At 38.5% G+C, this 22,851-nt stretch overlaps 1 protein-coding gene across 1 annotated transcript; it reads left to right on the forward strand.

Moving 5' to 3' along the window:
- Positions 1-6,764: 6,764 nt before the first annotated feature.
- On the forward strand, positions 6,765-22,688 carry ark2ca (arkadia (RNF111) C-terminal like ring finger ubiquitin ligase 2Ca). The gene is given in 9 exon segments (XM_084387636.1): positions 6,765-6,791; positions 6,794-6,869; positions 18,352-18,550; positions 18,670-18,795; positions 18,941-19,067; positions 19,268-19,372; positions 19,484-19,579; positions 19,664-19,767; positions 21,863-22,688. Coding segments are annotated over 9 exon segments (963 nt in total). The 5' UTR covers positions 6,765-6,779; the 3' UTR covers positions 21,981-22,688.
- The last annotated feature ends 163 nt before the right edge of the window (positions 22,689-22,851 follow it).

The following is a 22,851-nucleotide window of genomic DNA, read 5'->3' on the forward strand; positions in this document are numbered from 1 at the left end:
CATCATTACTCCAGGTTTCAGTGTCACATGATCCTTCAGAAATCAATCTAATATGATGATTTGTTGCAAGAAACATTTTGCATTATCAATGTTGAAAATTTTTTTTGCTATGTAATATTTTGGTGGAAATACTCTACCAAATTAGCATATCAGAATGATTATAATGATGCTGAAAAATCAGCTTTGATCACAGATATTACATTTTGTAATATATTCAAATAGAAAACCGTTGTTTTAAATTGTAATAATATTTCACAATATTACTGTATACACTTAGCCTGGAAAGCCAGACCTAAATCTGAAAGATTAATGGTCTGGCGTCGACTAATGAAAATCGGCCAGCTCGAGGGGCGGCACCAAGCATGCATTTGAAAATCTCACTGCACGCAATTGGATAACACTACGACCAATCACAGCAAGCCCCATACGCTAGCTACCAGCGGAGCTAACTGGTAGATTAGACTCTTACCGTATCCGGTCGGCAAAACAGCAAAAACGCCCTTCTTGCAAAGGAACGATTCGAGTGGTGTCTTCTGTTCCTGTTTTAGATAAAAAGCCACGTCTAACTCGTTCATTGTAGCGGCCAAAGCCGTTTCAAACAACTGGTGTTCATCCAACTGGTCGTCATCTCGCCTCTGGCCCGCCTATATCAGATAACCCGATGTGATTGGTGCAGCTCAGATCGAGGGGCATATTTAATGAGCATCAGAGTAACTCGCTGAGCAAATTCAACTTGCGCTCTCGTGAGAACTCTGGATTACCAGGGTAGTTTTCACTGTATTTTTGATCAAATAAACGCAGCCTCGCTGAGCAGACGAGATTTATTTCAAGAACATAAAAAAATCTGTAATGATTCCAAACTTTTGACTGGTAGTGTTTACACTTGTGAATACAATCAGTGTGTGACGAGAAAAAAAATACTAGGTTTTGTTTTCTAAATGGGGTCTAATTTGCATATAGACTTTTTAAGCAATTTAACCACAACTTAGTTTTATATACATGTTTCTATGGTTGCATCACGATATCCCAGACACCACTGAAACTATTTATTGATATTTGCTGTGTTTTACTTGATGTTACATATATGAGTCATTTGTTCGAAGAGCAATATGAATATGCATCTCCAAAACTGCATATTAAAGGGATGGTTCGCTCTATAAATGAAAACAGTCGTGTATCCACCCTCATGTCTTTTTTTAAAACCGTGACTTACTTTCTGCCTTGTAACACAAAAGGTGATTTGAAGAATATTTATGCTGATCGTTTCCCTAAAATGAAGCAAATCTGACAACAGAGCTGCTTTAAAAGTGGTCCATATGCAGCACACAAGTCAGATGGACCACTTTTATGGTGCTTTATTGGAGAATTAAAGTCTCTTTATGCTTTGTAAAAGAGCAGTGTGAACATTCTTCAAAACATCTCCTTTTGTGTTCCTCGGAAGAAAGTTATGTGGGTTTAGAATAACATTAAGGGTGAGTTAATGACGACAAACATGCATTTATGGGTGCGCTGTAGATTTAAGTTTGAGTCTTGGCAATATATTCAGTCTGTATAACATCAAATGTTTCCTTTTGTTTCTCTTCCTCACGATTGTTACTTGTCAGACCACTGTGTGTGAGGAGCACTCACTACCTGAATGTGAATTATTCTGCTTCTTTCAGCTTGTGTATGGACATTTCAGAGGCAGGTTTTGAAGCCATGCTGGTGGCCATTTTGGCTCTCTTAGTCCCGCCTTAAACTGTGACCCGCCCCTCTAAGAGTTTGGTTGGACCTTTACCTCTGTCAATCACGTGAGGTGAATAACTGCTTCTCGAGAAAGGGAAAATGTAGTTCCAGAGCAGGAAAACAGGAATTTAAAAAAGGATAGTTCGCCTAAAAATGATCATCGTTGACTTGCTCTCATGTCGTTTAAAATGAGTTTTGTTCTGTAAAAAGATGCTTGGTACAATGTTTACGCAGCTCTTTTTTCATACAGCGGAAGTGAATGGAGATGGCCGCTGTCGAAAACCAACACAAACGTAGTTTTCTGAAGCATATGATCATTTTGTGAGAAAATTCCCATAAAGCACTATTACAATATATGCATATGACTTGTGCGCTACACTGTGAAAAATTATTTTTCAAAGGTGTATATAAAACCAATTTAATTGGAGGACGTTTTACAAGAAAACATGTTTACATTTTATTTGGTAACACTATTTTACAGTGTCTGTTACACACGTTACATGTAGTTACTATAGTAATTATGCATAATTACAAGTAACTAATCCAAACCCTAACTGTAACTATTTACAGTACATGTAGTTAATGATTATTACTCAGTACTTAAATGTATAATTACACCGTAACATGGACACCTTAAATTAGTGTAACCCTTTATTTTTAAATGTAACCCGTTACATTTTACTTACTCAAATAAGTACTGAGTAATATTAATAAACTACATGTACTTACTATAGTTACGGTTAGGGTTTGGTTGAGGGTTAGTTACTTGTAATTATGCATAATTTACTGTTATTACTATAGTAAACACATGTAGTAACGTGTAACTACGTCACCTTGAATAAAGTGTTGCCAAAAATACTATAATACTAAAAACATTCGCGTTCGTTTTCAGTTCAATGTCTTGCTTGCAATTGTTTGAAATTCACAAGCAAATTCTGAGTGAAAATTCTACACTTTTTTATTTATTTATTTTTTTATGAATTGATCTGTCGCATTTACTTTGTTTGGAAGAGCTGCGTGAACATTCTGCAAATGACACATTTAATTTTTGATTGAACTGTTCCTTTAAGATGCATCCCTCCAAGCAAACTCCATTCCTAACTCTCTGACTTTGTTTTCTCTGGCTTCAAAAGTGAAGGCCGTTGCTGGATCCCAGCTGTTGCCTCATGCTCAGCCTGCTTTTGTGAAGGAGAGGAAGCCCTTTCAGAGTTAAAAGTGGGCACATCTGTCACCAGTGATACCCAGATTGTGTGATATCTTCTCTTCCTGTGATAGCAAAAGAGCACAGAGATGTTCTACACCCTCCAGGATGATAGAGATGCATGTGGAGCTGATGCTTTAAAGGGATAGTTGACTCTGAAAGTTACTAACTCTCGTGGCGTTGCACACCCGTTTGACTGACTTCTCTGGGACACAAAATATGATTAGCTGAATGTTCAGTGGGGACGGATGCTGCTCCAAAAAAAAAGCACCATTAAACTAGATTATGCATCTTGTGCACTATATATTTCAAATCTTCTGATGACATACAATAGCTTTATGTGAAAAGCAGGCCTATATACGATACCATTCAAAAGTTTGGGGTCAGCACGATTTTTTTTCTCAGCAAGGACATGTTAAATTGATAAGAACGGGCATTTATGTGTTATTTATAAAATATGAAGCTGTTCTCAAAATTGATAATGATAAGAAATGTTTCTTGATCAGCAAATCATCATATTAGAATGATTTCTGAAGAATCATGTGACACTGAAGACTGGAGTAATAATGCTGAAAATACAGCTTTGATCACAGGAATACATTACATTTCAACATTTTCAACATAAAATTGTAATAATATTTGATAATATTACTGTTTTACTGTATTTTTTAATCAAACAACTTTTGAACAGTAGTGTATTTCGTTACGTTTCAGTCATGAGATGACGAACTAATGGAGCTGAACAGCATCTGTCCCCCAGTAACTTTCACTGTGAGGAAAACAACTTCGTGATTCTGCATTAATCTCTCCTTTTGTCTTCCATGGGTGAATCATACGGGTTTGGAACCACATGTAGATGAGTAAAATATGACATTTGGCATATTCCTTTGCCATTGTGAGATGTTCTCTCCCACACACACACACAACACCAGCACGTCCGGCTCTTGAGTTGAGCACTTTTAAATGTTACGTTTCAGATTTCAGTTCTAAAGGAGTTCTAAAGCCTCCATTATGACGTCGTCATCGTTCTCTCCTGCGTTTTTGTCTCGTGATCATTTGTCTTGTGTTTCCTGCCGGAATGTTTTGTAGTTTAACACAGATTTAAGCGTCCTAAAACAGCAATAATCCTGAGAACAGAGGGACGGTCCCGATGTGGCTGAACTCGGTGTGAGCCCACGTTGTGGGTCGTTCAGTAGATTTCCACTGCGTTTTGAAAAACACTTTCCCTTTATTTAATTGTGCTACTCTGTTTTGGTTCATTTCATTTCGACAGTATTTTAAATGAATAGCAAAAGAGTGTTAATATTTTTTTTTGCTTCCGCAAGTCTTTCTTCCTTTAAACATTTATGTAGAATATAAAATGAAACTATTTTAAGATAAATAAATAGAGATATTTAAAGAGTAACATTTGTGCGTGTGTGTTTTCATTTATTAAAACGAGTTAACAAAGTTGTGAGTGTATCAGAGCAACAGCTCGCAACCCTTTTATAAAACGGACTCCAGTGTGGGAAAGCAGCCTGTGACCTCTGACCTCCGGGGGTCACGGCTAGGCAGCTGCCACAAGAGGGTCTGTTCATCCCTAATGACAAAGAAATAGGGGTTCCTCTCACACACACACACGCCCGCAGCTGTATGCTAATGTCAGCTCAGTCTGCTGGCTTTACATCAGAACAAGTTTTGTGCTATGAATTCAGTTCTGCTATTTATAGCCAAGACATTATAGAAGAGACTTAATCCTGTCTATATAACTGTTTTAGGCCAAAAACCTTTAAATATAGACATCGGTAAGATATTTTCAATGGTTATGCTCACCAAGGCTGCATTTATTTGATCAAAAATGCAGTAATATTGTGATATTATTACAATTTAAAAAGAAGTGTTTTCTACTGTAATATATTTTACAATGTAATTTATTCCTGTGATCATTACTCCAGTCTTCAGTGTCACACGATCCTTCAGAAATCATTCTAATATGCTGATTTGCTGCTCAAGAAACATTTCTGATTATTATCAATGTTGAAAACAGATGTGCTGCTTCAATTTTTGTTGGGAAAAACAGCATACAGCGAAAGCATCTGATCGAGCGATGTGGATATGTTTGCACAGCTCTGCAATTCTCTGTCATCATGTCAACAGGTGAGCTCATTAAAATTACACTGTTATGAGAGTTTGAATAAAAAATATGTTTGAAACTACAGATTATATAGGTCTGGCTGTGTGAGACTAGTTTGAATTAATCCCTATTCTTTGCGTGACACACTGACATTACAGTACAGAATGGCAGAATTATCCTATAATAAATATTGTATAAAAGGGTTGTAAACAAAACAAAAAATCAGTCTACTCTACAGGCTTTCATAGACAGCCGAGGAAGATCTCTTTTTGTAAGTTTTGTTACATGCTGTTCACACATTGGCAATACAAAAAGCTGTTAATACATGAAAATTCTTACATTTAGCCTCTTGTAGTGTATTAGGTCAAGTAAGGTAAGAAGTCAAGAAAAATATGAGTACAGCGACTGTATAACAAGCAGTGTAATTGATGTTGAATAAGATGTGTTACTTTATAATTGGAGGAGCAGAGAGAGGGTGGGGGTCTTTACAGGGGTTGTGGCGAGGAGTATGAACAGAAGGAGCAGAGATAATCACAGCTCAGACCCCTGTGTGTGTGTGTGTGTGTGTGTGTTTGGGGGAAGGGGTTCAGGACGGGTAAGGATTGACATATGGAGTGTATAGTCTTTCAAAGCAACCAAACCCGTTTCTGGCCAACAGGCCCACTCTGTGATTCTCTTGCGCTCTTTCAATTTAGATTTTTAAAAATACAAAAAAAACAGGTTGATCATGTTTGTGTTGGTGTATATGTGCTACAAACCTCAAATCTGAAAGTGTAACAAAAGATACACAACAGTTGCCCAACAGACCATTCAGAATACCCAAATGTCTTTGTGTTTATTACCCGATAGTTAAAACAACACACACTATATATATATATATATATATATATATATATATATATATATATAAAACTTGTTAATCGCGATTTATTTATTAGTTTTTCTCTAAACCTTTCCTCATAACCCGTCAACCGTTTTATTGTATGCCAGATAACAATCATGTCCGTTCTGTAACCCTATTATTTAGTTTGATCAAATCCCTAGTTAAGCCCAGTGTTTGTTTAATGTTAATGACCAGGTATTTAAAGGAATAGTTCACTTCAAAAGTAAATTTGTGTCATCATTTAGGCCACTCGCCCTCAAGTTGTTTCATCCCTGTATGAGTTTCTTTCTTCTGCTCAACACAAAAGATATTTTCAAGAATGTCGGTAACCAGACAGCTGACAGTATTTCTATGGAAGTCAATGGGGTTCATCAACTGGTTACCGACATTCTTCAAAATATCTTCTTTTGTGTTCAACAGAAGAAAGAAACTCATACAGGTTTGAAACAACTTGAGGGTGAGTAAATGATGACAGAATTTTAAACCTGGATTATTCCTTACCAAAAAAAAAATGGTCTGATTACATAACCGTGACTATCTTTGAACAGCAGTTTTAAGTTAATTTTATATTTATATATATCCCAACAGTATAATATTTACACGCTGACGTCATAGTTTACAAATCTTGACGCGTTTTAGTAGCTGAGCGTTTCCGCCGCGTCCACTCTGATGATGTCAAAACCCCCTACAGCTAATTCACAAAAGACTCGCCGCCGTGCCGAGCGCTCTGATTGGATGAGCCGGAGCCACAGGAAGCAGCGCCGTGCTCGCTGATTGGCCGCCGTTCTCTTTGTGTGCGGGCAGCTGGCGTCTGGACTGCATTTTGAATGGTCTCGTATTGGAAGGCGAAGGTGTCCATGGGCAGCACAGCAACAAAGGAGCCAGGATGGTGTTAGTGCACGTCGGATATCTGGTTCTTCCCGTCTTCGGTTCCGTCAGAAGTAGAGGTAATTGCGTCTTATTTGCTGTCGCACGCACCCTCGTCTGATTTTAATGAGCGCGCGAGGGTCGCGCGGACGTGATCAAAGGCTGCTGGCCTGCCGGAGCGTCGCGTATTTTGCAACACAAATACGGAGCGATTTGCTCAGTGGGGGTAACATTAAAGAAAATACATCATATTTATATTCTAGATATTCACTGTGTTCTGATTTGCTGGATAAATATTTATCAGGTCACAATTTGGACAACGCGCACAACCTTCCTTAAGCGTCATCCTTTGTGTCAGGAAGCATATGCGTTTAATATAGGAATAAACCACGCGCGTGTATGCGTATTCATGTGTTTGTTTTGCGTATAGCACCCTATTGGGGCGCGTCAAACGCTTGGTACAAACAACGAAGCTGATTCAACGAGCCTACATATTATAAGCAACAAAGTAGCGCGTTTGTAGCGTCGACAGCGTTTTAGTTCGTTGCAGTGGACATAACGCGTTGCGTTAAATTCCCTCACATCCGTTCCGCCGTGTGCGGTTTTGTTTATGAATAATTAAACATGGCTTCAGCAGTCAGTGTACTGATGGGCAGCTGCAGTAGCACAAAATACCCTCAGCTGAACCTGCTCCTAATTTAAGCTTTTACAGGATGAATGCATGACAAAATTGGCTTCGGATCGTTTTAATATCTAATCATCATTTGCAGCTTGCATTGCGTGTTTAATTCTGCTCTAATGGAGAGAAGAAGAAGAGAAAAAAAAAACCGTCTGAATCTTAAATCCCACCTTAGCCAGCCATGTCTGGACTGGGAAAAAAAAAGGTGCATCATATACAGTATCTGTGCACTTAAATGATTAAAAAAAAATAGTAGAAAAACACAATTTTTAGCCATATTTTGGCAGCTTTGGAATTCCATAATGCTGCACCAACCGAAGATGCATTTATATTTAACATGCAAATACTAGCCTACTATGTTATGCATTTTAAAGCTTAATGCACCAGCAGAAAAAAAGATGCATTCGTACATAATATGTGCAATTAAATATAGTAGCATATGCATTTTGTTGTGCAATTGTAAAACATGAGGTGCATCAGATCTGTGTATAAAATGTGTGTAATTAACTAATACAGTAGTGTATGCATTTTACACCAGCAGAAAAACAAATGCATCAATGTATGTGTGCAATAATAATAATAATAATAATAATAAGGTGCATTTTGTAGCCGTGCCCTAGCACCGATGGTTTCATTGATTGTGCTTGTATTTGTTTCTATTTTTTTCCTTGTTCCATAGTCTGGGGGCTGATTCTACATACCGCATTTTTTCAGAGCTCTGTTCCCTTCCATTGTGTATCTAACGATCACCCGCCGCTGCTGTGCTATAGCCTCTGCCTGCCCTGCATCTAGCTGTGTTGTGACTCCCTCTTCTCATTCCCTCTCTTTCCATCTGAAGACGACATTACAAACAAACTCTCACTCATCCAGTTTATATCCTCCTGTGTAACCGACTGCAGAATAACACTCTCTCTTCTCTAGAAGAATCCTCTTGTCTTCTTATTTTTAAATGGTCATTTGTTGCTTTGACGAAAATAACAACTCATTGTAGCATTTAGCTTTTTTACGACTGTCATTGTGATTTGTCCCATTCTCAGTGTGGATAGACCAACATTTTTGCTGTAAATTTCTGTCAAGTGGATGCATTGGCCTCTCACTCGATCATAGCCGGGCTTGATCGACCCCTAAACACTTGTCTCTGTCTCGTCTTTTCGGGAGGGTGTGCTGTGCCGGTGGGATTTGCCCGAGATTTGGACTCACCAGAGGAGCTCGACGTGTTTATTTTCTAATTATTCAAGTCGATAACGTCGCACCTCGTGACCCTTTGCCCTCCTGGGGCGAACAATTAATTATTTAATCAAAATAAATCCATACCATCTTCCTTGAAGGAGTAGTTTCTGTCGTTATTAACCCTCGTGTCGTTCCAAACCCCTATGCTGTCGTTTGTTTAGTGCAAAACAAAAGGAGACGTTTAAGGATCTTTACGGGTTTCCAGAAAGGACCAAAAACACCATAATGCAAGTTTTATTTGAGCATTGTTCATATTCAAGTAACGAAATTACTAAAAATTAAACGGGCAAGCTGAAATATTTTCATTCGTTTTTATTTAGGTTTTAGTTTTATTTCTCGTTGGCTATTTTAGTGCTTCAACGTATTTCAGCGACATTTCTAATGTAAGTTTAATTTTTCATCTAATATTTATTGTTCACACTTTATTTTAAGGTGACGTAGTCACTTTGTACTTAAGTACTGAGTGATATTAATGGATATGTTATGTATTGACATAAAATAAAGTGTTACTTTGATATTTTATTGCAGCTTTTGCGAATAACAAAAAATGTTTTTAATAGTTTTAGTTCATAACAAACTTGATTTAAATGACTTGTGCACTATATTTCAAGTCTTCTGACGTCTTCTGAGTAAAATGTAAGAAATCTCATGTGCGTTTAATGGCCAGAAACGCCATTGGTTCTTGTAAGGAGCCGAATCTGTATGTTCCTCGCACAAAACTATCATGTGACTTCATGGTTATGGAACGACATGAGAATGAGTGACATCCGCTTCAAACACTACAATGCTCATGATAACTGTTGTTAACTCTACAATAAATAAACCGAGTTCACCTGCTAATTACTCTTTGACAGCGATGCCATAGAAATATACAGAGCTACCGCAAAACCATTAGTTCAAATAATTTTATTAATGATGGCTTGTTTCTCTGACGCATGAGGTCTATATGTTGCCGTATTATTTTCAAAGGAATTAGACACTTGAGCTTTATTGATCTCTAAAGAGTAACTTGGGGGGAAAAACGGAAATGCCGCTATTTCAAGACCAGCATAATGTCCCTTTTTAAAAAGAGATGCATGTGCAGAATTCATATAATGGTAAAGACAAACTAAATGGCATATTTTGTTAAAGAAAAAAGCCGTCTTCCGTTTGGAAGTAGAGCTGCATTATTTAAGAAATATGCGATAACTCATTAAATAATGCACTACGATAATGCTTAAAGTGTGTAAAATTAGCTTAAAAATGATATAACCTACATGCGTGTTTCACACTCTTTTTGTGATAAGAAAACTACAACTTCTGAAAGTGAACATCAGTGTTTTACTGTAGCGTAAGAAGTGTAAACCACGGGGTTTAGGGGTTCAGGTTATCCTACATTAGGGTTATTTAACAACAGAAACTGAATAATCAAATGTAAAAATAAAACACTGTATGAATTAAATATATCCTGATTCTTATTAAAGCTACAAAAGTTATTCAGCCAAGAGCTGCGAGTGATTTTCTCTCTGTCTTTTGTTCATGACCCCAGTTATTGCAAGCCGTTGTAATATAATTACAACATATAATTGCGATAAATTGCGCAGCCCTATTCGGAAGTAATAAAATTAGTACTCGGAAGGAACAAGAAGTCGCTAAGTGGTATTTTTCGGCGCTTGACTGGCACATGACACCCGACCAGCACTCAAACCGCCCCTCATTCATTTGATTTACCCATGCTGCAACGCCAGCATTAGCCTAGCGCTACCGAGCGGCGCTCCTAGCGCTGTGCGAGCGCCAATGTCATCCGCTTTACAGGGATCACTAGAACTGCACTGTAGAAGTCCTCCTAGTATCGAAATGTCTCTATTTCTTTGGTTGTGGTTTCTCTGCCTTCTGTTCCTGTACTAGGCTGTAATGCATGACCATGTTTATTATTTTCCTCTTGATTTTGATTGTTTCTTTGTTTTGGAACATTGAACAGCAAACTCCAATGTATCTTTGTGTAGACATGTCCTGCTGTACTGACGTGTTGTAGCATACACATCTACCCATTGGATGCTGCTTCTGTTATGTTAACTTTATGGAGCATGGTTGGGCCTTGCCTTCGCTCTTTATTTGCATGGAATTATTATTATTATTATTACTATTATTATTATTATGATCACACAATTCCACTCATACTAATAATTTCCAATAAAGACTGTAGATTTTCCCCTAACCCTCAGTGTGCTCTCTGCTGATTTCCATGTGTCGTACCCTCAAACCCCTCCCACTCCACTCTACGGCCTCTTTGGCCCCTCCCTCGAGTCATCTCTCAGCTCCTCCCACTTGCCAGAGTGAATCATGGGAATGTGCACTCACAAATACGGAGGCAAAATAGTCACTTCAAGTCACACACATCCCATCTGCATTTCACTATCTGACCTCCTGCGTTAGTGTATCTCCTCCTCGTTCTCATTTTGTCTTCCGCAGAAACGGGTTTTTGAGTGAAAATCAATACAATACATGAACTCCAATCAATTCCTGATGGATAAAAACAAATCCTGAGGACTTATTTTTCTTCTTTGCACTGATTTTTCTAGCTTCGTTTGGAAATACTCTACCGTTCAAAGGTTTGGGGATAGTACGATTTTTATTAATTAATACTTTTATTCAGCAAGGATGCATTCAATTGATCAGAAGTGACAGTAAAGACACTTATAATGTCACAAAAGATTTCTCTTTCAAATGCTGCTCTTTTAAACTTTCTATTCAAAGAATCCTGGCATATTAGAATGATTTCTGAAGGATCATGTGACACTGAAGACTGGAGTAACGATGCTGAAAATTCAGCTTTGATCACAGGAATACGTTACATTTTATTATTACAAATAGTAATAATATTTCGCAATATTCCTGTTTTTACTGTATTTTTGATCAAATAGTGCCTAAATGCAGCCTTGGTGAGCAGAAAAGACCTTCTTTTAACATTTAAATAATCTAGCTGACCCCAAACCTTTGTACATCGGATTATGAAAATAAAATGTTTCGAAACTTTGTGATAGATACAAGATAAAGCGATTTGATTCTTGCATTCCTGATGCCCATTGTCATTTACGAATCACCACGACACACCCTACATCCAACGGATCGTGCCGAAACCGGATTAGTAGAAGTCTGAACCCGGCATTATATAGAGTCCCACAGATCAATCCATATTACAGAACCTGCAGAGAAAACTCGACATGCTGAAACAGAGGTCTGAATAAAGGTAGATTAGCAATTAGTTAAAAGGATCCTCAGATAAAAGAGTGTTCGAGATGAAGGGTCAGGCCATAAGGGAAGGATAAAATGCATCTAAATGAGGTTTAATCTTAACAAAACTCATTCATTGAGTTCTGCTACCTGACCTTCAGGACGTGACCTTTGTTTCTAGCGGTGGATTTCAGAGAGTTTTCACTCAATAAACATCAGAATCTCAGGTGGAAGAGAGGTTCGTGGTTTATTAGGGACTCGCAATGTACAATATCCTGGACGGCGAGTACATCGCACAATTATTCACTGATCAATATTTTTGCCTGGGTTTCTGAGGGGAAGCAGAGGGAAAAGATCATTAGAATTCAGAGCGCGTGAACTGCACACTCCATACGTTTCTGCTGATCTAAGAGTTTTGCTTGAATCTCTGGAGCCCTGGGGAATATTTCCCGCTGAGAAAATCACTGGTTTCTCCTCTGTTCTGTTCTCCAAAGGCGGCGTGAAATGAGACAATAACAATTCTATATCAATAGTCTCTGCACTTTTTGCTCTCGGAAAATTCCATCTCCTCCTCCAAGTGCAACGGTGTTTCTGTTTCCCCGGGGCCACAGACTTCTGAGCTTTTAAAAATCTTTCCTGTGACCTTTTACAACACAATTTTTTGTCCTCGTATTCTCCTCAGGGAAAAAGAAACGAGTGATTTAGGATGTTGTTCACCCAAATATGTACACCCCCCTTTTTTTTTCTCCAAATAATGTTGTTTGTGCTTCAATGTTCTTCAAAATATCTCAAGTAAGTTTTACAGGTTTGGAACAGCGTGAGTGAGAATAAATGGATATGTTTCCATCCACCTATTTTTATGTGCGTTTTGGTGCATCACATTAAAGCTACACTGTGTAAGTTGATTCTTAGCAAAAAACACTGTTCTTTCAAAATGATATGTGCTCATTAATGTGTAATTACTTCTACCAACTAATCAAGTATTCTCGTAAGCGTAGAATCTGCCATTTAGAATACAGAATACTCGAATGGCGGCAGCCATGTTGCGCCTCCATCTTGAAAATACATGTGCCAAAGAGGGACATACCTGGAAATTCAAGCTTCGCCCTTCGCGTTTTGACACTCAGTGGCACCGTGACGAATGCGAGGGGAGATTACTCGCGACTACCGGCAGATTTGAAATAATACGGCCAGTTAAAACGCCCTCGGAATGGGAGGGGCTAGAAAGTAATACTCAGTTGGTAGTCATAAACAATTTCACCGCTAGACGGGAGAAAATCCTACACAGTGTAGCTTTAAAAAAAACTGGATGGAAACTCCAAAATGCGCATAAATTCTAAACGGGTGCATAACTTTATGTGCTCATTTCTTATCCGATAAGAAGACATGCGATGCGATGGAAACACATTTACCGCATAAATCCCTCACTGCGCTACAAAAACACACACGTGACTTTGCCTCAACAGGAGCTGTAATTGGATAACTGGATTAACCAGTGGACCAATTGCATCGCACAACCTCTCAAATGTTGGTTTAGTTATTCTGAAATGCCTGAACCAAAGTCTGTCATCAGAATGATTTGGTTTAATTCCCTCCCAGAAGTCTCACATGATTGTGTTTCCAAACACTATAGGCATCTGAACGCAAGATAACATGGCATTTATTGCGTTTCGTCTGAGACACGAGTCATTTATGATGATGTAGGAAAAAAGAGCCATAGTTTTTTCCCCGATTGCAGCAACTACCTTTTTTTTTTTATTATTACAGATATTTTGTACCAATTTCACAGAAAAAGGTGATTTTGTTCTTTTGAAAACATGGGATGGAAACGCTGCTTTATTCGCACATTATTTATGTGATATTCCAATTTTGCACACAAGTTAAATTGACAACTTTCAATGGAAACATATCGCTAATGATGACCGATTGTTCATTTTTGGGTGAACTGTCCCTTTAAGGCAGAGGTCAGATTTGTTCTTTTCTTGCAATGACATCTTGGGAATCTTTAACAATAGTGTTAGGACTGTTCACACACAATGCCTTTTCCCATTCCACTTCGCTACCTTTCCATTGTTTTTCAGTGTCGGACGTCAAGCTGTGTTCGAAATCGCCCCCTATACCCTCATTCACTATTCCCTACATTACTCCAGTAATGTAGCTCATTTGAAGAAGTGAATGAAAACAAGTGAATTCGGACACAGTGCGCCGGAAGGTTCTGCTGCTTTTGTATAGTTTGTGCTTGCTGTTTAATAATCATTTGAAACTGGCAGCTCCAGTAGTAATGAAAATATTTATTTTGAACTCCGTCATGGAAACTAGCATGTATAAACCTTAAAGGAGTGGTTATGATTTCACTTTTCTAACTTTAGTTAGTGTGTAATGTTGCTGTTTGAGCATAAACAACATCTGCAAAGTTACGACGCTCAAAGTTCAAAGCAAAGGGAGATATTTGCTTTTAAAGAAATTGCTTTTTAAGGACTACAACAAACGGCTGGTAGAGACTACACGACATTCCTCCCGGGTTAGTGACATCACCAACCCTAGAATTTACATAAACCCCGCCCCCTGAACACGATTTATAGATTAAGACAGAATATGCTAATCAATGACTAGAAGATAACTACACATCAGCTACATAAATTCATCAACTAACCATTCAGAAATGTCCTGTTGCTTCTACATGTAGTCACTTCTTCTTGAGTCTCTCCATCATTGTCTGACTCCGGTTTGAACATAAAAGGCTGAAAGTTTTTGAAATTTTCAGTGTGTGTCTGTGTGAGGTAAAAGGACATGAGCCGTTGAAGCTCCGCCCCCTGTGCCGGGAGCAGCAGCTCATTTGCATTTAAAGGGACAGACACATAACGGTGCGTTTTTGCTCACCCTCAAAGTGACAATTTTAACATGCCATATAAAAATATCTGTGGGGTATTTTGAGCTAAAACTTCACATACACACTCTGGGGACATCAGAGACTTATTTTAACATCTTGTGAAAAGGGCATTTTACCACCCCTTTAATTAAACATTTTAATCAATTAAAAATGAATTAATACCTGTATGATATTACGCTGTAGCCACATTGGACCAGCGGTTTGGAAAATAGATGGATGGATCATTCACATGTGGGAGCGCCATCTTCTGATCAGATGCAGGAATCATTCGGCGCTACAATCACAGTGCATTATGGGTATTCTCTAGCAGTTGAGTGTACATCAGCTGTAGACTCGTTATTGCGGTGCATTGTGCGATTGAATGAGTGCACTCAATAACGTCCACTATTTAGACACCACTACAAATGGCTGTTTCATCAAACAGTGTCCTATTCAAGGGTATAGGGGGCGATTTCAGACACAGCCATGGCTTTCTAACAACGCGAGACGTGAGCGCAAAGGTTAAAGACGTCCATCTAGCGTGTTTACATTGAAAAACAATGGAAAAGTAGCACAGTGGAATGGAAAAAACGCATTCTGTGTGAACCGGCCCTTACTCTGTTGATTCTTCAGTATGCAAACGCAGATCTGGATACCCGACCAACACATGCTGTCCTGGTGTACATACTTCACATGCATTACTGTGACTAACAAACTTCAGTACTCAAAGGAGGGCTGATCGAGTTACAGTCATCTTCTGCATATTGAGATGGGATATGGGAAATTATTTGAACATGAAATAAGACACTTCAGTTTTAACATATTCAACAGACCATATATATTTAGCCAGCTAGTCATTATCACAAAAATCACCCTATAAGAGTTTATTTTGCCATTTAAACATATAGATGAATGCATTTGAAATATTAATTTGGGATGTTTTATTAGCCTATGTGAGAAGAACGAACACTAGCACGCTAGCGTTCAAAAGTACAAGGTCAGTAAAATGAATACTTTCATTCAGCAAGGACGCATTACATTGATCGAAGGTGAACATAGAACATCTTTTGCAACATTATTAATGTCTATTTCAAATAAATGCCGTTCTTTTGAACTGTCTATTCATCAAAAAAAAAATCCCCAAATCTGAATGAAGCAGCACAACTGTTGCAGCAAATCAGCGCCAGCAAAATTACACAAGTGACCAACCAAAATCAAGTGTCACAAACATCTGTTTATTAATATCAATCTATAAAGGTTTTCACTGCATGACCACGGCAGGTTTCCCGTTGGAAGCAGTGTGAAGTTATTTAGTAAGTGTGTGTGTGTGTGTGTGTGTGAGAGTCGGACAGCTGAGCGGCTGAAATAGATCTATGAAGAGCAGCTGTCAAACACTCCTCTTTCCCTCCCCCTCCATTTCTCTCTCTTTCCCTTCCCCCTCCTCCAATCCCATCATTCCCTCCCCCTCCGCCCCTGTGTGTGTGTGTGTCCCTGAAACCCCCCACCCCTCCATCTGTCTGTGTTATGTCCGTCACTGAATTCGTTTGACTGCTGAATCAGCTCATAAACGCCTGTCATTATTAGGCCCAATCGGTTTTCTGTTGAAGCAGATCTCCAGTCCTGACGCAGTTAGCTCCAGTATATTTCCCCGAAAAAAAGCACCGCTAATCCCGAGGGAATGGGATCAGTTAGATCAGTGGTAATCCAGATAAAGAACGAGTTCTACCTGCAGTAACGCGGGCGTACGAATCGTCACCTGGCTTCAGTTAAATAAAGAACAGGTAATATATATATTCTCTAATGCAGGACATCCATCAGAACGGCCTCCACAACTATAACTTCATGTCCTGCTGATAAGATGAGATATTACACAACATCACTTACCCTAATACAAACATTTACCATGGTAACCACAGTCTCTACCAAATTGCCATAGTTACTCCAGATATTATTACTAGGCTACTGTACATTCATAATTAATATGGTGTCTCAATGTGTAAGAAGCTATTAGAATTTTTTATATTTAATGTAGCCTATTTATGTCATTTATTTATGAAATTAATTGAACATGAAATAAGATACTTAAGTTTTAACATCATTTTTGTTATCAATTAATTCATTATTCATTTATATTTAAATATTATTTATCTAATTTATATTTAGGTGATGTTTTCTGTTGAATATTATTGAGTTATTTGTTATTTTACTGTTATTTTCATTTTTATGGATGTTAATTCTAATGTATAACATTGTATTTGATTATTTATCTTTGTTTATTATTTTTAGTTAGTAAGTTTACTTAGTTTTTTTCTGTAGTAACAATAACTGTATTTTATTTGTATTTATTATTTTATTTTATTTATGCTAATACCAAATTATAAGTTTTTCTATAGTAACAGTAACTGTATTTTACTATTGTTTTAGTTATTTTCATTTTTATTGATGCGAATACCAATTTTCTGTAGTAACAAAGTTTTATTTAATTTATATTTATTTATCATTTTGTTTAATTATTTTGATGCTAATACCAAATTATAACAGATTTTCAGCAACAATAACTGTACTTTATTTTTATTTTGTTAGTATTTTATTTATTATTTTACTTATTTAAAATTTTATGGATGCCATTACCAATTTATAACAGTTTTTCTGTAGTAACAATAACTGTATTTCATTTTTATTTATTAACTTTATTTATTTTATATATTTTAATGTTAGTGGTGCTAATACCAAATGACAGTTTTTCTGCATTAACAATGACTTTTTTTGTTATTTAAATTTGTATTATTATTGATGCTAATACAAAATTATAAGTTTCCCTGTAGTAAAAAAAAATCTATAAAATGTGTTGTTTTAGCTACATCAAACTATTGGTAAAATGTAAAAAAAAAAAAAAAAAAAAAATTAAGTACATGTGTGTCTTTCTCATTGGCTATGTTCAGAATGGAATAGTAGTGTACTATTTACTGAATACTGCACTGTGCACTGCAAACTGACTGTAAAAGTGCTGTACTAAAGGCACTCATTACTAAAGATTTTAAGAACTACTCACCACCTAGTAACACCATAGCAACCACCAAAAATACCTTAGCAACCGCCTAGAGACGCCCTAGCAACCACCCAGAACACCTTAGCAACTGCCTAGCAACCACCCAAAATACCCATGCAACCACCCAGAACACCTTAGCAACTGCCTTGCAACCACCCAGAATACCTTAGCAACCACCTAGCAACACCATAGCAACTGCCTAGCAAACGCCCTGTTAAAAATTTATGAATTAATTAAAAAATTCTTTTGCACAACTTTTGCTTCTGTTTAACGAATAAGGCTAAAAAAAAGTTAAACTTCACAGCAATGTTAAACATTTTTAAAAAGCTATATACTACAATAATGAGTGTCACATAACCTCATCATGTTCGGTAAATGGCGTCCAGTTATTAGGGTATCTTAGAGTAATTTTGCATATTGCACACAGTATGCTATTCTGAACATAGCCTTTGTTTTTTGTTTTTCACATATCTCTGATCGGTTGTGTGGACTCTCTATTTTGTGATTGGTTTTCCTGTACAGGAGCACATTTTAGCCGGCACCAGCATAGTCATGCTACCTCCTGCCGGCATTTTCACCTGGCTGCTACAGCAACGCCTCTGCCTGCTGAGTTCCCGCCCCCTCACCTGGCCCCGCCCCCGTTCCAGGACGTCCCACCCCCTTTCCTACCTCAGGCCTTACAGCAGCAATACCTCATCCAGCAACAGCTACTGCAGCGCAGGTAGAAAGCACACCTAAACGTATTTGGACACTTAAAAAGGTTTCATTAAGATAAAAGACACGATAAGGAGAAACACACAAAGCAATTGATAAGTAAAAGGTCATATTGTCGCTCTTCAGACGCACACAGGAGCGAGTCCCGCTGAACACGCATCGGTTACGCCCGGGATATGAATATGCTCCGCCCCTCCATGTCCCACAGCCAATCCCGCAGCAGCCCAGATACCTGGCGGAAGGCACCGACTGGTGAGCTCTGCATACAAAGCAGCAGTAAACTTACTTAGAGCGTTAGGAATCATCAGTGTGATTAAAAAAGGAGAAGAAATACACTGCTGATTGAATGTTTTTAAATGACTCTTAATAAAATGAACATGTGCGTGTGTGTTTATAGGGATCTGAGTGTGGACGCAGGTGTGCCACATCAGTATCCTCTGCAGCAGATTCCTCAACCCTACCAGCATTACCTGGCCTCTCCCAGAATGCACCACCTCCCCAGGAACACCTCCTCCACCCAGGTGGTGAGTGTCTAAGCAACATGTCTATACATATATTATGCGTGTGTGTGTGTATATGTATACACATGTTTACACGTTTATAGACACGTGTATATATAATGTATGTATGTGTGTTTGTATATTTTTTAAAGTGTTGAATGTGGCTCTCAAACAAGGAGCACAGAGATGTAGATGTGTTTTAAACGTGTTTTATTTTTTTGTAGGTTGTCCATGAGATAAGGAATTATCCATATCCACAGCTCCACCTGCTGGCGCTGCAGAGCTTGAGTCCCAGCAGACACTCTTCTGCTGTTCGGGAGAGTTATGAGGTAACACACAAACAGAGGAATACTAACACGCACACACTCACACTCACTCACTCACTCGCACACACTCTCATGCTTTGCTCCACTTAACACTGAGTGTGTGATTGTGTGTAGGAGCTGTTGCAGTTAGAGGATCGATTGGGAAGTGTCAGCCGAGGGGCCGTGCAGACCACCATAGAGAGATTCACCTTCCCGCACAAATACAAGAAGGTTTATACATGTAGTTTTATATTTTTATATTCATGCCCAGCACAGAGTTTTCAGCTGCTAACATACTTGTGTGTGTGTGTGTAGCGGAAGCCGCTGGATCTGAAGTTATATGAGAGTGAGGAAGAGTCTGACGTGGATGAGAAATGCACCATCTGCCTCTCCATGCTGGAGGATGGAGAAGACGTCAGGTAGTATATAATACAGAAGCTCTATACACTACAGTTCAAAAGTTTGGGGTCGCTAAGATGGTTTTAATGTTTTTGAAAGAAGTCTCTTATGCTCACCAAGCCTGTGTTTATTAGATCCAAAATACAGCAAAAACAGTCCTTTTAAATTGTAATATTTCCCAATATTACTCTGTTTTAATGTGTTTTATTAAAATGTAATTTATTCCTGTGATGCAAAGCTGAATTTTCAGCATCATTACTCCAGTCTTCAGTGTCACATGATCCTTCAGAAATCATTCTAATATGATGATTTACTGATCAAGAAACATTTCTGATTATTATCAATGCCTTTACTGGAACTTTTGATCAATTTAATGCACTATTGCTCAATGTTCCGCAGTACATTGTTTAATGTAAATGTTTTGTTAAATTATTAATATATTAACTTGGGTCAGAGATGATAAAAAAGTTTGTAAATCTCTGTACTACATTATAAATACTACAAAATACAAGTGTTATTTTAGTATGTATATACCACTATAGTATTTATTAATATTTTGAATTGGCTTTTATTTTTATATTTTCAGCTTTCATTTTAAATGTACGTTTTAGTCATTTTGTTGTGTGCGTTTATCACTAAAACCACGTTAAAAAAAAACGAAGTATACTTTGGGCTTAACTTTACACATCCTAATAAACCATTTATATAGCCTGGATGCCAGCCGAACTTAGCCCCGCCCACAACATTTGAGGTCGGGAAGTTCGGTCCGGACTTGATCCGTTGTGGAGCAACTATGCTCGAACCAGAGCTGTTCGGACCAATCAAATTGTCAGGGCGGGCTTTAAACGATGATGGACAGATGATCAACAGTAACGTAATCATCCACGTCACCAAAGAGCGCTTGGGTTGAATTCGTTTACAACAAAGATGGCTGCCGCTGGAGAATTGAGATGTGTAGATTCCGCCATCGCGTCTGTTATAGAAGATATCGACAGCGCGTTGATTTTAAAAGAGGAACAGAGAACCGCGATCAAGGCATTTGTCGATCGGAAAGATGAATGAAGAACATACGTCACTTACTCCGTTGCTCTGATTGGTTGTAGGTCTATCCAATTGAGTGCAGAGGCATTTTCTTTCCTGGTTCGGTTGAACCACGCCTTATAATCACAGCCCAATCAGAGAATGTCTAATAAGGGGAGAAGTTCCACTCTCAGTAAACTTCCGGCTTCTGAACTGGTTGCAGTTCCACTCTGGTTCCATATGAGGGCGCTCACAGGACGAGTGCAGAATGAATGGAGGTCTATGGCGCTATACCCCTCAAAATCCACTTTTCTCAGGATATAATTTTTTGTCTAGTAATTTGAATATTGTATTCGAAAAGTGATGCAAATAAATTACACACTGCTGGGTGTTAGATTTTTTAGAGTCACTTATTTGATTTAAAAAGTCTCTTAAAATGTCAATGACGTCATACACATCGTACGACCAGAGATACTGCTTTACGGCAATCCTTCAGTCACTTTGGTGCTTTCGCGCTTTTCTTTTCTCTCGAGGCATCGACAACACAGCTGACACAGGTAAACACACGTGCTAGAAGAGATTTTGTTTTGTTTGTTTCTGGTCCGGCTTCGGATGCCATGATGCCATCAAGCGGTATATCTCTGGTCGTAATCAGTCCTTCACTGACAAATCAGCGTTCATTAGCAGAATGCTAGCGTGTTATGGGCAACAACAACTCAACCTGTAAGAAATCGAAAGGACATAAGTACTCGTTCATTCCACTTTCGACCTATAACCCATGTTGAACTTGCAAAACCTACTATCGAATCTGAGATTTCTCAACGGCAATCGGGTGAAAGAGACAAATTTAGCCGTCTAGCTCCGTAGACTCCCATTCATTTTGCACTCAAGGGCGAGCGCCCCCAGTGGAACTCTTGAGGAACTACAACCAAAATTTGGTACAATAGGACTTCATAGGGAGTGGACTAGGCTCTCCGTAGACGGGCTCTGGCCCAATGGAGTAGTATCAGACTCACATTCTGACATCAGGCTACCGTTTGTATACAAAAACATAAAGAATAAGTTGGCTAATCTCTCTCTCTACTTCTCTTTCAGGAGGTTACCCTGTATGCATCTGTTCCATCAGGCGTGTGTGGATCAGTGGTTGGCCACCAGTAGGAAGTGTCCCATCTGCAGAGTGGACATCCAAACACAGCTCACCCCCGAGAGCTGAAATAACACGCGTTAACAAATAACTCACACACACACATGCTCTCTTTCGCTCTTATACATCCACAGATATGTCTATATACAGACATTTCCATCCACACACACACTGTATATTACCTACACACATGTGTATGAGCCATCCAACACACACTAAACACACACTCACATGCTTTACTGAGCCAATGACAATAACTGACACTACACAAACTCACACACACGCTGGTAGAACTTACTAAAGGGTCTGTCGCAAGGAGTGATTCTGTCCGTAGGGAAATGGTGTGTGTCCGTAGCATGTGTGTGTATTTGTGCAATTCCTTAAGCCATGAACTTTACTAAAGACCCTCAGCTTGCATACAATACACACACACACACTTACACACTAATTATAATATATACACAATGAAGCGGATAAGACACTGTCAAATCTAGCTGCTGGAGTGTGTGTGTGTGTGTGTCCACTGTATTTCTGATCTGCAATACTGCTTTAGTCTTACACACTGGAGCTACTTCGGCTTGCGTGTGTGCGTATGTACGCTTGTTCACCATTTTGGTGCGCGTGTATCGTATGTGTGTTCATATTTTCATGGGTCATTGGGTTAGCGGTGCACGACGGTGCATGTAAAGAAGCCAAAAAAAGAACACAATGCTCAACGAAAAACACAAAAGCAACTCATTTCTGAGACAGCAGGAGGAGGGCTGTTGTCTTACACACAAAAAAAACAACAAAGTAGGCGGAGAATGTCGTGATTGGTGGATTCGTGTAGATAGGCGCAGTAGTAGTTGCATGCATCTGTGCTTGGGTTGTTGTTTCAAGGTACACCTGGAAGTGTGTGTGTGTGTGTGTGTGTGTGTGTGAGAATGCATGAATGTGTATT

The sequence above is a fragment of the Rutilus rutilus genome (assembly GCF_951802725.1).
Source record: "Rutilus rutilus genome assembly, chromosome: 18".
In the NCBI taxonomy this organism is placed as follows: Eukaryota; Metazoa; Chordata; class Actinopteri; order Cypriniformes; family Leuciscidae; genus Rutilus; species Rutilus rutilus.